We start from the raw sequence: 18,263 nt of genomic DNA, 5'->3' as shown, positions 1-18,263 counted from the left end.
CTCATTATATATTTCAGTTACCAACAAGTTGCTACCATTACGCTACTCTCATAAATGCAGAGGTAGATAATCAAGAAGTGTGGCTACACCAGTTCCCAAATGTAATTTAGCGGGATGTGTACCAAAGTCCAAAAGGGCTAAGGACCACTCTAAAGGAAAAATTGTCAATTTTGCGATATAGCGGAATAATAAAACTGTTTATTTAAAATCTGTAGCTTTTAATTAATTGAAAAAAAAAAACAGACGGGGCGATACCAATAGGGGTGTGTGCCTGTACCGGTTCCAAAAAAATATATACTTTTCTAAATTTTATTTTATGGTCTCAGGCAAAAATTATTTAATCGCATAGTTGCTTCATGTGCCTTAATACATCCTCTAGATTTCTGAGATATTTCGTGTAAATATGATTTTACTTACAGCTTGCTATTTAAATTTACATCCTTTACGAAATCGACTTCTTCTCTTAACTGACGTTGCCACGGCCATAGGTACCCTCGGGACACTTATATTCGTCCGGCAGCAACGAGCGCTGTAACGAGTTAAAGGCGTACTGGCGCTTTCCGGTGTTTTTGAGTACATTTTCAAGCCGAACACCATTACTCCGCATCGTTGAGACCGTGCGCACCACAAATTCCTCGGGCAACCCGTGATTGCTGCTTAGTAGTCGTACCTGTTCGAGCGTCACAGACATGCTCGTTCGGTCCTTGGCACTTTTGCATGCAGTGACACGGCCAGCACCGAGTAATCGGCACAAATGCGAACTTTCTTGAATAATTTTTGGGTGTTTGGATTTCACGACTTGCCGTTTGCTAGCAGCAGCAATCCGCTCTTCTAGCGATTCGAGAAGTGGTCCGATCGTGCTTATCGGCATCAATACTGCGTCTGGCTACAGTATGCAAGCAAAACTCAATCTATGTAGACAAGAGGAAATGGAGAAAGGGATGCTTACAATACGTACTCTTTCAGTAGCAAGCTGCCTGTACTTATCGATGTATCGCATCAAGACGAGAAAACTGTTACGGTTAATGATATCTTGCAGCGTCGTCTTCCTCGTGCTGGCATTATTCGCTAATGTCTGCATTTCGTTAATACCCTGAGTGAAGATCACCGGGACCACACGAATCAATTCTCCTGATCGAAGTGTGGATGGAATCAACGACCGCAAATCTTCCGAGCAGCGCACTCCAATCGTACATATGTAACTCCCTTTATTGGATCCTTTGCTCAATTGCACAGACACAACGCTAGGGAGTGTCGTATTTTTCATGTGCAGGTTAAGTATCGTTGAAAAGAGATGGGCAGGTGGCGAGGTATCAAGTACAAAAGACACGTGCTGCAGTGCATTCACAGCTGCAGAAAAATCTTCGAGCATTCCAATTTCCTTGCCCTGTGTTGACAGGAGCGATTCGACTTGAAAGAGAAAGCCAATCGCCTCAATAGTGTGCAAGAACGTTTGGTTACGTGCATGCTGTAACGAGTTTTCCAGCTGGCGACAGAATGAAGTCACAAGCGTTGTTAGAGCCTGTGAAAAGCACATATCGAATCGTGTTGTAAGGTGCCATCGCATTTCGTCTGTCGCACGAGTATCCGCATTTATCCAGTCCACAACATCAGCGGTAGGCCTATCGGACACGTCACTCTGTACGCGCGACAGCGTTCGCTTTTGCAAATTTGCACGCAAACTCAAAATACTGCCCTTGTGGCGAAACTTATAACAATGAGCAGCAAACGCACCGACAGTGACCGTAGAATAAACGTGCACATGTGGTGAAGTCCGTCGTGATCGTTGCGAACGCAGGTCAGCCGTTGGACCGACCCACATATCCTGCACGTGCAAGTTGATCGGCAAAAAACGCAACACGAGGCTTTTCTTTTCGGTACTCGCTTTGAAATGTCGACCTTCCTCTGCGCGATCGATACACACTTTGTGACATTCGCGTAGCGCCTCGACGTACATTTTACGCTGCTGGACGCGCTCGTTAAGCCACGTTTGTACGACCGCCTGGTCATTTTCGCTCCGTATTTGATCGATCAAATTGTCGTATAAAATACCAACAAAACCGCTCTTCACCCGTGCTTCAAAGCCCACAGCCTCAGTTTGTGCACGTGCCAAATCTTCGGTGCGATCAGCTACTAACAGTTCCAAGTACTGTCGCGGCACTTCGTTTGTCAGTGGACTCTCTATCATGTCTTCGATCACCATCTCGTCACCTTTTGCAAACTGAAAAGTCTTTGTACTATAAAATCCAGAACTCTCTTTCAGATGACGGGGGGATACAGTCATTGATTTAATGCGAAGGCGAGGCATTGATATATCCATTTCATATGTCTGGGCCCTCGTAGCAGCTGAAAGACTGGGTGAAACTGTTCCGACACCATCACTGAGAAATGTCGAAATCGGAGATCGATGTCTTGTAGACCCATGTCGAGCCAATAATTCCACTTCATCAGCTGCCAGCATGTCATCACATGCACACGAAAATTCACAAAAGACCTTGGGTCGCGAGAGTGGTGCCATCCCCATTCCCGATACGCGCGCAACTCGAGCTCGTTCATCAAGCTGTAGGGATGATGCGCGCAATGAGTGACGGGATCCGCGCAAATCACCATCAGAAGAAGGAGACAATGTCACTGTTTCAGACAATTCATATACAACAAAACGGAGAAGCGGGTTCGCAGGCATCAGTGGTATCTGAAGCACCGACGAAAACGACGCAATTTGCGTCACGCCACTGCCGTTCTCAGATTTATTAGTGACCAAAGTGGGAAGAACTGTCTCTGTCAAACTCACACGCGACCACTTTGTAGCTGGATTTGGCATGTGGCGAGGTGTGAGTAAGGCGCCTGAGCTGACAAGAGAGAGGGGATGACTGCGCCGACTAAGCATTCCTTCTTGTTGTATACCGCTTTCGATAAGCGTACTAATCGACGAGCGGTGATAACTCAGAACAGGGAGGTCATCATACTGATCTTCTCCGCTTGCTTCATTCTCTCCTCCTTCATAAGCCAAATTTTCTGCCACATAGAGCTCAATGAAGCATGCATGCGTAAGAGGAATGGGAGACACAAGCTGAACTGCGACCGCAAGCACATTGTGCGAGCTATCGACATTTTCTTGAGCACTAGGATTATACTCCGTGTCCGGAAAGCGCAATATACCTGCCCAGCCATCACTAAGACCGGTTTCGTTCCCAGAAATACCAACTTTGCCATTTTCCACCTTTTCCGAGATGTTTGACACTGGACGATTGAGAAGCTGCGGGTCCTTGACGTGCAATGACGGGTTCCAATTCATTCCATGCAATCGTGGGTTCCACTGAAGTAAAAGAAAACCAATCGGGGGTACCAGAGTCGGAAGCCAGATGGAGAAAATATACCACACGACAGAATTCATGCTCCAGTTCTTCCAATGTAGAATCAAATTCATGATACTTGACGTTCCAAGAACAATAGTAATCGACAAAATTACCACGAGGTATGTAATCAATGACTTTTTCATCACTTTAACCACATGATTGTCAAAAATATGTCCGGATTGATCAATAAGCCGCACGCCCCGTTGAATAACACGCGTACCAAGTACGAGCAGTCCCACGGACGTTAAAAAGAGCAGCAGCTCAGCACTCAATTGAAGTGGAAAGAACCACTTGGAGTAGCTCACATCCCTGCATACGGTATTCACCGCATAGTCCCACTGACTTGGCTGTAGATCAGGGCAGTAGTCATTTAAACACAGACGCCGCGTGTAAAACGGATTTCTGAGGTAGTCATCGTACGTGCATTTGTAAAATTCTGTGAGACTCACAACTCCAAATAGCTGCACACTATAGAACGCTACATTAAGGACGATGTAAATACCAAATACAAACAAGCGCCTCGACGGTCTTACGTCATGGAACAAGACGGTAACCCAGTGAAAGCATACCGACGTCATCATCGTCCATGTGAAGCATAAAGAAATCGCATAAAGCACATAGTAGATATCGGTTCCACTGGTCGACGAGGCTTTTGTTGATACGCTAATCCAGATTGCATTACCAACAATGCATAAAATAAATATCATCATCACAGACAGTGAAGTCATGTCATTGTAAAATGTAGGTCTTGAGAACGATATGCCATTCTAGAGACATTTCAGTTCAAAATATACATAAGCTCAGCACATAAAAATAAAGAAGCAAGAATCAAGCGTACCATTCGAGTCACAAGGATCGCTCCCGCCAGAGCTACAGCAAACAATGTGACCGACATCACACTGTACACACTTAGAGTGTACTTAGAGTCTGCAAGACACATTCATAAGTCCAAGTGATGAAGCAGAAAAAGACAAGAACTCACGAGTCTGTGTGCGAACCAACGTCTGTGCGCAATCGCTTCCCAGTACGTCATTTCCGTTCAGTAAAATAACCTCACTAAGTGATGGCAATCGGAGCCTACTTGGTTCGTCCACCTCCTGAGATTCATTGCGAGACCAAACAACGCGAGTAATTTGAATTTGAAAGGTAAAGATCGTCCGAACTTCCCATGATTCATTAGTCTTCACGCCCGAAGGAAGAAGATTTGCCACGCAAAAGTAGGTGGTATTGTCGCTTTCAATCCTCAAGTTAGTTCCACCTGGGTCAGCGTACAGGTTGAGAAAAGGATTGCCACCTTGAACGTATGACGCTTGCGAGAGCAATCCAAAACTTATTGTCGACGTTGATTCGCGTCCTTTGCTTGCACAAAAGGGGGAGCGCAAATTAGCGCACACTTTTGGATTTGATGAGTCCGGGCCCACAACGGAAGAAGTAGAAAATGACAGCACTAAAATCTCTGAATCCTCATCCATCCATAATAGTGATGAATCCAGGCGACCCCGTTGAATAGAAGGTAACGTCATCGTGGCAAGAGTTAAAGCACCTAAATCTTCAGTTGGCGACGATGCAATCGAGCCCGAAGTAGTCACACTTACCTCCTGCATGCGTCTGGAAGTAGCGGCTGATTTAAGGACCCCGGATATGGTCTCATATGATAGCGACACACTTAAAGCCACTGTGTTGCTCGAGGTGTATACACCTGTTACAATGCTATTCGATAGGACAAAAGACATGGGGCCGTGCGAGTTTGACCTGATCAACTTCTCTCGACCATCAAGAAGAGCAACAACATCAATAAAGCCGTACTGATGACTGTCACTGCTGCCGCAATTTTTGCTCATAGTCACGTTTGCACAGCTGTACACGCGCATCTCCAAAACATGCAAAAGTTTCTCGTCCCGTAGCGTCACCTTTGCCGCAGTGTTTTCCCACGCTACAAATCTCCATCCACTAGGCAGTGAAATTGTGATCCACCACTTGCTTTTGCGAGTCATTGGATTTTCTTTTCCCAAACTGTAAAATGCTCCGATAATGTCGCACGCCAGAAGGGTAAATGTCGCCTCGATAACACTGTAAGGAGTAATGGACGACGTCAAGACTTTGTAAAAGTCTGTCGACACACAAGTTTTGTATCCTTGCGGACACGAACCATCAGAAAGTTTCCTTTCGCATGTAGAGCCAATAGAGCTGCCTGGATGCTCAAGCTGACATTCTGCAGCCTTACAACGACAGTAAGTGGATGTATATAGCTCGCCAAATACATTTTTCATCGGCTAGACCAAACAAAGCAATGATGCATCAGAAAGCTTAGCGCCTAATTCCCTCACAAATCTTGCAAATGGCACTACAACACACCCGAGCTCCGTCGTTTATTCCCGAAACACTTGAAGCACTTTTATTACCTGCTGTAAGTGCAAACACCTCGACAATATTCATTGAATCGTTGGCGTGTTCAGACGACGCTGTAGCATTGGTGGGTTCAGACGACGCTGTAGCATTGGCTGGCCCTGAAGCCGTCGCTGATGCTGAAGTGGAGTCAGTGTTTGTCAAGGTCGATATAGTTTCTGTGATTTCATCAGGGATGCGCGAGCGTTGCTTTACTTTTGGACCCGCAGACTGAACCGAGGATGCGCTGCGTTTTGTAGCTCCGTGAGCGCTGCGTTGTTCTTCCAATACTGCAATACTGATGGGATTCGTGCTGCATGGCGCACTAGGGTGGCCACCTGAGATTCTAGTACCCAGCTGCATGCGCTTTGAGCTGCTTGCATCGTCCCCCTTCCATGATTCTTGAGAGCTACAAGCAATATGGAAAGAGAAAACACATAGTTAGCCTCACATACTCAAATATTATCGTCTATCTGAAGTAACTGACATTGGCAAGTCCAAACATCCACTTGATTCATCCAAAAATTTCAGCCTCGCCGCGACTTGAAGCCTTTCTGGCTCAACAATGTCATCAGCTCTGCCTGATTGGATTCCAATTGGGACTCGAATCGGTTTACCTGATTCAGCTAACGTTGCTGCCGAATTAATAAATTTATCACTACTTTTTCTATCAATTGCAATGTCTTGAGCCTTGTTAATCGAGTGATTTTGACTGTTTACATCCAGCGTGAGATCTATCCTTGTAACCTGGCGCTTTCCTATTTTTGAATCAAATCCTTGGTGTTTTCTGACACTTTTTGACGCCATATGATGCATTCCCTGCGGGTTCTTTTTCGTCTTTGTCTCTCTAACACATTCATCTCTATCGCGCTCGAAAGTGTCAGCAATGCTCCGTTCTTTAAGGTGGGGGGAAACTTGACTGCTTTTTCTTGACTGAGAACCGCGCTGATGTGCAATATCAACTACGTCAATTTTGTCCATTGACTTCTCCTGCTCATATTCGAGCTCGGTCGCACGCTGCTCCGCAACTCTATGGGCAGGTCCAAAGTCCAATACGTCTGCTTCTTCTTCAAAAGTAGGCATCATATGCTATATTAGTGAAACAAAATTGCATCCTACTAAAAAAGGTTACCTCCACTCTCGGCAGCGGACGCGAGTGACAACAATAGTAGTGCTGTCGCGCACAGGTGCCTCCTGCCACATCGCAATCGAAAACGCTGCTGTACAACGAAAAAACGTTAGCAAGCAATATAGGCCGGTAATTATGTGTCGCTGCGCACCCGCATGTAAAAGCGGTCGACAAGAACGGCTTCCCGATGATTACTTATATTTGTGGAAGGGGGCACTTAAACTTAATGCAGCAAAATTTCCAGATTCTTGTATACTTACGGTCCAAATGGCAATTGTGTTCTGAATCTGCTTTTGTGGGTACCCAAATTTGGGAAAAAGAAGTCACTTATTATTCTTGGCCCTCCTGAAGGTATTAAATCAAATTAAATTGATATTTCTTCGTGTCAGATAATTCTAAAATGTCTATCTATTTACCCGCCCTAACTTGCCTTTCGGCCTAGCCGCTCCAAGTACTGTTGCACCAATGTGTGAACTCGAATGGCGGTATAATAATGGGATCTAACGCCAACTGACGATTTTTAATTCACAGTACGCGTGCCTGAGGACCAAGATGAGTAGAGGCTCGATCTGAAAACGGATTATAAACGCGGCTTATTTTTTTTGTGCTTATCGCGACTTTACCCTTAAATACGGCCTCCTGATGCACGAAGAATTAAAGGAACTGGCCGCAGGAGTTCTGCGCCGTTATGCCATCGTGCCGTCGGGTCATCAGGTTAAGCGCCGTGCAACAGTGCTGCCAAAGTTGTTCACGTAGAAAAGGCGCAGAAGAGCGCCAAGGCGTGGACGGGTCTATGCAAGCGCTTTCAGCGGCAGAGTAGGCGCTTTTTGGCGTGTTGGTGCTAGCTGTCGTTATCGGGAATAACACCATTTCGGTGGTCCAGCATGTAGAGCAAGAAAATGGCAAGGCCGCCGATGCAGTTGCAAAAGAAATCGAACGGTGTAGAGCGTGACGCCTTTTCAGAAATAGATCGTCCCGCATGTTTTCGGCGACGTCAGACCAATGGCATCTTCGACATAGGCAGTCTTTAGGCACTGGAGCATGTAGTATACGCTGCTCCACGAGGGCGAAAGTAGGACCATGGCAGTGCCACTTAAGCGGATTTTTGAGATGATTCTACTTAAAGACTCTTATATTTTACCGCCCAAGACAAGAACACAGATGCACATCCGCACGAGAAGCTGACATTATCGGCGCAAAGAGTATGCGCCGTAATTGCGCAATGAGAAGACCTAGCCAAGCATTCTTTTTGCCATGCAGGAGGTGCAAAGCCGTTCAACACTTTCGACCATCCTTTGCGGTAAGCATTCACTTAGCCACAACGTGTTTGGTTGGTGTCTGCCTCCCCCAGAACCCGTTGAAAACCGCCTCCTCGTCAACAGTATAATCGATTATGCAGCTAGTGTCGATCTTTGCGCACCGCGGCAACCAAGATCAATGGCAAAGACAGCGCGACTAATGTACTATCGTCCATGTCAAAAGTTATCGCGCACGCACCCGCGGCCCTGATTCGTAAAGCTCCAGCATGCGGATTTCAGAGTCGCCCGAAATTGATGGAAATGGGCGTTGAATAACGCGGTACACTGCTCGTTTGGTCCGCAACTCGTAACAGGTTTAATGCGGACTCGTGCGACGTCATGCGCCGTCGACAGGCCTAACTCAGTGTGAACATTATTCCCGACTAAAACCCGACTTTTAGGAGAATTGTCTTCTATTTTCTGTAATTTGTGGGACAAGAAAGAACAGACTATTGACATCTTCGCAAGTATGATTTAAAGGTTTATAAATTCTGGGCAAAATTACTAGATGCCGAAACGACGATCAACTAGTGGACGACTGAGCGTGGCCGCTACATAGGTTAGTGATGTACTGACTGAACTGTACTGGACTGGATGACGATACGCCGATCAGCAATTAGCTGAACGAGCGTGACCGCTAATTGCAGTTACTCCGATTTGTTCTCCTGTTTGCAGTTAAAAGCGGAGCTATACGAAGCCCAGTGCTTGCGAACGACACAATGGACCTTTTGCTGCCATTTTTCTCAATATATCGAACTCGGCCCAATACACAGCCGTGTTTAGAACTCGTTGTTCTAATTCCATTGAAAATGTACAAATGCTAAAAACTCGGGCTATTATCGATTTTATTTTAAGCGTTATTACGCCCCTTTGTAAAGTGTGCAATATGATACACTATTTAGATTGACACCTGGGTCTATTTAAATCGCAAGGCTAATTTTATTTTGCTTCTTGTAAGGAACGATTTTTTCTGCATCCGTTAAGAAGCAAGACAGGCTTACACTTTCCTAGCGACTTAAAATCGCTATATAATTTCCAATGTAATTCACATGCAGTCTGCGGATTCGAGTTAAAGAAGTAAAAGAATTTGCTATTCTTGCAGTCGCTTTTCCTTACATTGAGTGCTGAGGCATACATGGTAAGGTTGTTTCGTCCAGCGATAATTGATCATTTAATGCTTATTTGCAACCATCAATAATTATCCTTCGTTCTAATGGAAGGTGGAAGTACCAGTTTTAGAAGCTTTCTGTAACTGTACTTAAAACATGGAAGCAATTTCTTCCAACAGCTACCAATCAGCCTTAGACCTGATCATGTCTACGACTTCTTGTTTGCTTTCTGGAGTAGCCTTCGTGAGTGGGACGTAACTTAACTAACTGTGCATGCGCTGTAACACTCCAGTTTGTTTAATTGACCGCCCTTCCGTTTCTGTACTTAATAAAGTAAAGACAAGCTCTTTCTCTCGCGCGACTCATCTTGTGGTCGACGTGCCAAGAAGCTTTAGAGCATTTCCCATCTTCCTGATTGATCACTTCGGTTTTTGACTCCAGTGACTCTAAATCATGTTTGCGTCGCTTTCTGAGATGCTGGCGTGGAAATCTAGCGGCTATAATTCTAAGCATTCCAAGTCGCGCTGCGGGCCAACTGCCGACTCATCCAACGAAGAGTCTGAGACCGAAAGCGCGTCGTCAAGCCACTCAAATGCACCCAATTTGCGTCGTCAGCAGTCGTGTCCATCGTCTGTTTCGCAGAAGGCTCGCATGAATACACAGAGCGAAGACGAAAACGCTTCTTTTCCACAGAATGTGTACTTGCTTGCGCGCGCAGGGTTCACCACTTCCTCCAAGCTCTTTCTAGCGAGGCCTCGCGATACGCCAAAGACACCTACAGATATCTCGCCCCCGACACCGCCTAACCACAGTACTGAATTACTTACGGATTATGGAGTGCACTCAAGATGTGCGGGCGCGCGCGTGGCAACACCTTTTGGGCTCGGCAAAATCATGGCAATTCGAAACTATGACGGCATCGCTGCGATTGAATTGCAGGCGTCCGGACTACTATTTTATAACGCCACCGAGATAAAGAACGTGCAGGTAATTCCAGCCCTTGTGGGTGAGCGGGTGCACACGCCGTCAGGAATAGGGTGCGTGCTAAAGTTTAACGCTCAAGAAGAGCTATACACACTTCAATTAGAATCAGATGGCAATCTTAGAGCCTCCGAACTTCAGCTTCAATTGACTGATATCCGCCTAGTAGTCAAAAGAAAGAATGAATTTGATGAATCCGAACTTGAGAATCAGCGACGTCCACGGGGGCTTTCGGAGGGAAGCAGCGTCGATTGGGAGTCGAGACAAGCACGAGCTCGACTCTCTACCGTTTCGACTTCTGGTGTGGCTGGCTTAACGCTGCTTAAAAACATTGCGACAACCTCGTATACATTTGTAGCGAGCAGATATCGCCACGGGCAGCCCGTAATCACCAAATTTGGCGCTGGGCATATCCTGTCCGTGGATCCGCAGCGCGGATCAGCTCAAATTCAGCTTAATTGGGGTGCAATTGCATTTATTGATGCAGATATGATTGATTTTTATCCCAAAGCGCTTGAAGGCACAGACGTGCAGACGAAGTTTGGATCCGGAATTGTCATTGATTTGAGGCCCGCTGACGCAATCTACACTGTGCGTCTCCACGATCCACAACCTGCTGGAAAGTCGAACGTGGTGTTTGTACATGAGTCAGACCTGCATAGAAGTCGAAAAATTGCAGTCACGGCTGCAAATGTTCGTGATAAATTGAAAATAATGGCGCAATGGCGGTTTGGAGAGCGCATTGTGGTGGCCCACCAACACCACGCTGAGGAGCCGAACTCTGCCGGCATTTAAATTTTTAAAGCGCTTTCTTTTTATAGTGTCGAAATTATGGGTCCGTTTTCCTCACTTCGTCGTAATCCTGAGATTTCACTATGCAAGTATCTATCCATTGGGATATGTCGCTGCTCAGGATCTATCAAGTTAGGATCGGGATATGTCGCTGCTCTGCATCTACCAACTCAATCAAAAATGAAGCTGACCGAGTCGACAGGAAAATACAGACAAATGGCGACGCCGATACATGCTGCTGTGAGATAAGAGAAATGATATAACGTTAACTTAGTATGATTTTTTTATACAATTGTTCGTATTAAATTCTCATTGTCTCTTGTCCGCATCGGACTGTGTCATTGTTCTTTCTAGGGATTGTTCTCTGCCAGTCGCCATAAAATAAGTCGTTTTAAAACTTTCTTCACTCTTTGAGGCTATTGCCATCATGACAGACAATCTTAAAAAAAATAGCACCTTTTAATTTCTTGGAGTCAAATCCAACGATTCTATATTCGTTTATCACAAAATTCAGACTAGACAAGTTACCTATTCTCGAGAACAATTTGTCATGTATACCGAGTTATCTTTTGCGATAATTTCTCAAAGGCAATTACCATTAATTAAACTGATTTAACAGCTGTAGAACAAGCTTAGCTGATACCGTCGCAGACATTATTTTTCACTTGGCAACGCATGATAATCATGAGCTGAATTTCATAGAATAGCTTTACAATTTGGTCTGTTATTGTTTCGACATCAATTATAGCTTTACAATGCGCAGATCCCATTTTCAACCATGCTAGTAACAACTCTGTGTCATTAGTAATGCAAATCGGCCGTCGGAGAATTTTATTAAGGCAGATTTACGATTTGGAAAAAATAATAATTGGCAATGTTTCATTGAATAAAAGCGCGAGTTGGCGAATCTTGCAACACTCATTCAAAAAAAAAATTTAGAAGAAAAACGATTTTACAAGCCATATTCAAATGTTCCACGAAAACGCTTCTTCATAACATGAATGTGGCAGGAAAAGAGCGTACGTAAGGCACGTCAGATTCGTTAGAGATTATTTTTTCCGACCACAAAATTTCCATTATTAGCGACTCATCGATCTGCGCAGCACAGAAAAACATTTCCGTACTCTGCACTTCGCTTTCTTGTCCTGCAAGTCCAACCAACAATAGATTTTCACTCGCTTTTAATTCTGCCGATGGCACAAAATAAATAAAGCTGGTTTGCTTCTAATACGACCCCACGCAGAAAATGATGGCGATTAATTTATACTGACCGTTAGAACTAGCCCCAAACCTGAAAGGATGATTAAGATTCCTTACACTTCTTACGTGTACTTTACGCCGCCCATAAACGTGCGAGGGTCTGGCGCAGCACCATTAAATTCTGCGTTGGAAAAATCGAAACCAGGGTTCTCTTCCTGAAACCGCTCCAACATCATTTGCTGTTTTGTAGCTTCATGTTGCATAGCATCCATCTACATAGAGCAAACAGAAAATCATTGTCATCAGCAAGGTTATCTAGCAAGCAATAATTTATTGTGTGCGCGTGAGCAAGCATCAAACCTCTATATGCTCATTAAAGACACATGGCCAAATAAGTCCTTTCTTCATTTTCTGAAGGTTAATATTGAGCTCTCCGGAGTCTTACGCGATAGTTAATGAAAACGAGATATTTTAGCCATGATTGATGTCATTCTTTTACTAGTATTAATATGTATATAAGTACCACAACCCACCAAGCATCCAGTAGCTCTCTGCGACCACGACAGAGCTTGCTAGGTCGTGCTGTACCAATTACATCGAAAGTCATCCTTTAATTTTGATCGTTCAAATATCACGTACATTGAAAAATTTGTCCGTGACACCTTGTAATCCCAAAGTTACGTGGTTGGTCTTAATAACGCATTGAATTTGTTGCGCTGTGACACCTGGTGGAGGCCTGATAAAAATATTCACCTCCTGCATCGACTGCTCCCACTCGTAGACGATGCGGCCTGCGAAGCATATAGTCGTGAACCAATACCGGCCTTTAAGCGTAAGTCTTTGCATGCCGAGGCTACTTTGATGTTACGCACCATCGTGCTTGAAGACGCGTCGCTGGCTTTCAGTCGTCATGATCAGTAGAGTTTTAATAAATTTGAAGTGGAAACCCAAACGCACCATATTTAGAATTTAACGCATTTTGAGTGACTACCAAGATATCCAGAGCAAGGTTCTTCGGTTTTTTTGTTTAACCTAAGAAATCGATTTTCTGAATTCGTTTATAATTTGTAACGGGGCACTACTGACTTGGACTGCTTCAGTACAAGTCCACTTCGCACTGCGAGTGGTGCCTCACGTCACTAGTACGTGCGAAAAAAGGAAGACTGTCTTTAAAACACTATCTTTGAAGAGGGTTAATTAAAAACTGTATTAATATAATGAAGTTCTTCTGTTCTATCTACTTAATACTAACTTAATTATTCAACGGGGTGTATCGTTACATGAAATAACACTAAAAGGTTGTTAAGTAATATATTATCTAAAAGGTAGATAATATTTGGAGGATATTATTTTAAGTAGTAATGCTCAGAAATCTTATCCATAAATAGGCATAGGCCATTATATCTATTTATCCCGCAGACTAATCAACTGTAGATGTAAACAAAAGAGAAAGACAGATAAGATAAGATAAGATAAGATAAGATTCCAATTGCATGTTAAGTATTAGTTTATAATTAAGTTAGCGTTAACAACCGGTGCAAGGTATAAATTGCATTGGTTGTCACGTAAGGCAGGCCGTCCATGCCTCATGTGGGGTGATTTCTGTCCGTGTTGTGTTGACAACACGAAGCGAGTAAAACGGGATGTCTATTCCCTTTCTTCGCCCGGGGGGAGGGCTCGCATTTATCGAGATGCGCGATGCGATTGACGTTTTGCAATCAATTTACATGCGCCAGGGCCCGTGTTTAATAATGGACCTTCTGATCCATCGTATGGGTCTTGTCATACTGACGGACAGGGCCCTCGACGTCACATTTTGCTGGGAACGAGGCTTCCAGCTGTTATGTGAAGGTGGACATCCGCGCCAGTGAACAAGATAACTCGGTCTTTCGCTGCCCCTTTACATCACGATGGTTTTGAATACGTTCCACAAGGAAATGTTGACCACTGTGGGAATCCACCAATGGTTGTGACGGAGGAGGGAATATTAGATCCGACCCAAGTGTCGGATCTAGAGTCGAAGATCGACAAACTTGATCGTTTCCTCCATGATTTGAACAAAGGACATGATCACAAGCGCGGTAAGCGTCGCTCGTTAGAGCAGACGGTGCAGGCTCACCATATCGAACGGCTGGAATACCGTTCGTAGAGTGCGTACTCCATGTTGGAGTACGAACGGAAATATCACTCTCTTCGTGATGAGCTATCTTCCGCTCATCGCGGTGTCGAGCATCTTCGGACCCGGCATGAGAATATCTGGTTCGTGACCACAAGAATCATTTAGCATAATGTGAGACGCGGAACACCACATTAACGAAGATAATGGGTAAGCTGACAGGCCTTTGGATCTTGTCGGAGGACAGTTGTTGTGTGCCTATATCTCGCTGTGCTTCTGTGCTGTGCTTAATCGACAATTAGACACGTTCCAAATCTCCAGGTGATTGGTAGAGCCAAGATTTCAGATAGGCGTGTGCTCCTTCAGCGCGAAATGACGCCACATGACTAAAATATTTGACACCACCAAGAGGGCTTTTTAAACCTGTAAATGTAGATAATGGGTAGAAGTGCGTGAATGAGTGGATGTGCGTGAAAGGATACGACACGTTTTGCGCGTATGACATACCTTTTTTGGGGGGGGGCAACCATACTTCTTCGAAATATTGTTCTGAAACCAAGCTTTTTCGTGGAACGATGTCTCACGCCTTACCCTTCACGTCTATCAGCTCCGAGATGCTTGCAAGCAAACACACCCAATCTTTTGACACCACCGGCGTGATCCCCGGTGCAACGGGGCACTACTGACTTGTACTGCCTCAGTACAAGTCCACTTCGCACTGCCTCACGCCACTTCACGTACACTAGTACGTGCAGAGGAAGACTCTCTTTACAACACTTGCTTTAAAGAGGGTTTAACGTAAACTGTATTTAACATCATTAAGCTCTTCTGTTTCTATCTATTTTATACTAACTTTATTATAAACTAATACAAAACATGTATTAAAGTCTTATCTGTCTCTCTCTTTGCGCGCGTCCAGCGATGACTGGACCGCGGAGCAAGTTGATATGATGGCCTATATATATTAATGGAAAGGCTTTTAGAATATTTCCATCTTTAGAAATATTCTCCAAATATTCTCTACCTTTTAGATAATATATTTATTAACAATCTTAAAGTCTTAATCTCATGTAACGATACACACCGTTACATCACCCCTTCCTTAAACGACAATCACTCTGACTGTCATTGGGTAGAGTGGTCACTATTAGACCACTTAATTGAAAACGATGTTGATTGGTCAGAACCATCATTTTTGATTCTATCGCATGGTTAACAAGTTCATGCGGCACGCGAATAATGCGGCGCCTTCGGCTGCGGTGCATGCAGCCGCGAGCGACGCATTATTGTCTCTTGCGGCAGACGCTTCGTCTGCCGAAGTAACCGCTTCTACGGCAACACTAGATGTTGCGAGTTCACGTGGTGATACACCACATGAATGCGACCCCTCTTTGGAGGTCGACTATGAATGCGAGTCGGACGAAATGGCCGACTCGGGGAGAACAGAACAGTCGCCTGGTCATCGTCAGGCGGCTAACAATGAGCCTTCGAATAAGGGAGCTCATTCGAATAGACGTGCTTGTAGCATTCGCTATAGCATGTTTGGTTCCGACTTCAGTGGGTACCATTCAGGGGAGCGTAGACAATAAAATATCTCGTCTTGCTCAGGGAACGCGCATGGAACTGCTTCAGAGAATGCATCCTTGAATACAATAAAATCCGTGTATAAAGGATTTGTCTTACGTAACTACCAGGGTCGAGTAGTATATCTTTTAATTCGAGTCTTCACATCGAGAACACTTTCGTTCCATCGATGAGCTGCTGAGAACCCGTTCTTTCTCTGCAAAAATTACCGGTGACCGAATATCGATCATGTATTCGTCCTCTGAGATGAGTACGCAGATCCGCTTGATTCTACGACTATGCAGATTCTCAAGAACCGTTTAGTCTAGGGCTAATAATTGAGTTATCTCTGAAGTTGACCTCGGAGGCGCATACAGATCAAGAGTATAAGCGTCTACTCTTGATTCGTCATTTACCAAGACATCCAATGTCTCGGTTCCTTCGAGGGATGTATCCACGGGCTGCCGAGGGATTATTCCCTCGGGATACTGAAGTCTAGTCACTTCTGCATCAACTATTTGAGGAGAATTCTCCTCGAGTACGTTGGAATCACCAACAACCCAGTTCATGAACACCCGTAATTAACGTGTGTTCTCATGAACTGTGTTGTTGGTGATACAACTCGCTAAGAGTGGCATAAGCGTGAACATCACGCTTGCCTTGCTTGAGTTTCAGAAGCTCTGATCGAGCTCTGAACTCAGCCCTAGGCGGTTCAAACGTCTGTTTGAGCCGGGCTTTAAAATTCTCTAGCGACTCAAAGACATATGGGTCGCGCAACTTAAGGCTAAGTGCCCAAGTTTTGGCACGAGGTCGAACTCATTCGTTCGACTGCACTCCTTTCTATGTCACTTAGAAAGGAGTAGCTATCACGCGAAACGTGATGCGTATTTCCATCTTCTAACGTTTCCATGTTAGATGATGGAACTGTGGTCCTTGGACGGACTACAAAGTGCTACCAGGTGTAACGGGGCACTGCCGACTTGTACTGCTTTGGTACAAGTCCACTTCGCACTGCTTCAGTGCGGGTGGTGCCTCACGTCACTTCACGTACACTAGCACGTGCAGAGAAAGACTCTCTATAAAATATTTGTTTTAATGAGGGTTAAAAGTAAACCGTATTGAATATAATTAAGGTTTTCTGTTTCTATCTATTTAATACTAACTTAATTATAAGCTAATACAAAACATGCAATGAAGTCTTAACTGTCTCTCTCTCTTGCGCGCGTCCAGTGCTGACTAAACAGCTGAGCAAGTGTATATAATGGCCTATATCTACCAATGGATAAGCTTTCCGAATACTACTAAAACGTAAAGTAATATTCTCCAAATATTCTCTACCTTTTAGATAAGATATTAATTAACAACTTTTTTACGTGTTAACTTCATGTAACGATACACCGTTACAGACTCGACATCAAAGACCATATTAGGTAAGTAAATATTGTAAACATATCCGATTGCAACGTGATTTACAAAAGAACAAACCTCCAGATCTAAAAATGTCATTGCCCCATGTCATGAATGTGGCATGCACAAACTAGTCACACTTCTTTTTTATATATTTTCTTGCGACACTTGGTAGAGATCGATTACATCTGGGCACTGAAGCAAAAAAAAATTAACAAAAACACTGGGCCTAGTTGTAACGGGCCACTACGACTTGTACTGCTTCAGTACAAGTCCACTTCGCACTGCTTCAGTTGCGAGTGGTGCCTAACGTTATTTCACGTACACTAGTACGTGCAGAGAAAGACTCCTCTTTAAAGTACCTAGCTTAAAGAGGGTAAACTGAAAACTACATTAATATAATAAAGTATCTCTTCTTTCTATCTGTTAACTCTAACTTAATTATAAACTAATACTAAACATGCAATTGAAATCTTATCTTATCTGTCTCTCTCTTTTGTTTACATCTACAGTTGTTTGTCCGCGGGATAAATAGATATAATGGCCTATACCTATTTATGAATAAGATTTCTGAGCATTACTATTTAAAATAATATCCTCCAAATATTATCTACCTTTTAGATAATATATTTATTAACAACCTTTCAGTGTTAATTTCATGTAACGATACACCCCGTTACATCACCCCTCCCTTAAGCAGCAATCACTCTGACTGTCATTGGATGGAGTGGTCACTATGTGACCACTTAATTCAAAAAAACGATGTTGATTGGTCAGAACCATCATTTTAAATTCCTTCGCATGATGAACAAACTCATGCGGGGTGTTGATAGTGCTGCGCCTTCGGCTGCGGTTCGTGCAGCCGCGGGTGACGCACTGTTATCTCTTGCGGCAGACGGAACGTCTGCCGTAGTATCTTCCACTCGC

General features: G+C 44.2%; 3 protein-coding genes across 3 annotated transcripts; 1 reads left to right on the top strand and 2 right to left on the bottom strand.

Annotated features, from left to right (window-relative positions):
* Positions 1–291: 291 nt before the first annotated feature.
* On the bottom strand, positions 292–6,961 carry CCR75_005832 (uncharacterized protein). The gene is made up of 7 exons (XM_067963907.1): positions 6,927–6,961; positions 6,229–6,830; positions 5,712–6,150; positions 4,339–5,629; positions 4,195–4,283; positions 959–4,123; positions 292–886 (listed from the first exon to the last, which is right to left on the bottom strand). Exons 1-7 carry the CDS (start codon positions 6,942–6,944, stop codon positions 464–466), a joined length of 6,027 nt encoding a protein of 2,008 aa, XP_067817947.1. The 5' UTR covers positions 6,945–6,961; the 3' UTR covers positions 292–463.
* Positions 6,962–9,730: 2,769 nt separating this feature from the next.
* On the top strand, positions 9,731–11,053 carry CCR75_005833 (uncharacterized protein; the record flags this gene model as incomplete). Its single annotated transcript, XM_067963908.1, has 1 exon — positions 9,731–11,053. One exon carries the CDS (start codon positions 9,731–9,733, stop codon positions 11,051–11,053), a length of 1,323 nt encoding a protein of 440 aa, XP_067817946.1.
* Positions 11,054–12,172: 1,119 nt separating this feature from the next.
* On the bottom strand, positions 12,173–13,189 carry CCR75_005834 (uncharacterized protein). The gene is made up of 6 exons (XM_067963909.1): positions 13,123–13,189; positions 12,890–13,041; positions 12,784–12,832; positions 12,611–12,690; positions 12,322–12,522; positions 12,173–12,237 (listed from the first exon to the last, which is right to left on the bottom strand). Exons 1-5 carry the CDS (start codon positions 13,160–13,162, stop codon positions 12,373–12,375), a joined length of 471 nt encoding a protein of 156 aa, XP_067817949.1. The 5' UTR covers positions 13,163–13,189; the 3' UTR covers positions 12,173–12,237; positions 12,322–12,372.
* Between the last annotated feature and the right edge of the window lie 5,074 nt (positions 13,190–18,263).

Source organism: Bremia lactucae, linkage group LG6 (assembly GCF_004359215.1).
Source record: "Bremia lactucae strain SF5 linkage group LG6, whole genome shotgun sequence".
Classification (NCBI taxonomy): domain Eukaryota; phylum Oomycota; class Peronosporomycetes; order Peronosporales; family Peronosporaceae; genus Bremia; species Bremia lactucae.
The sequence above is the reverse complement of the archived record's forward strand: the minus strand, read 5'-3'. Positions and strand labels throughout refer to the sequence as shown.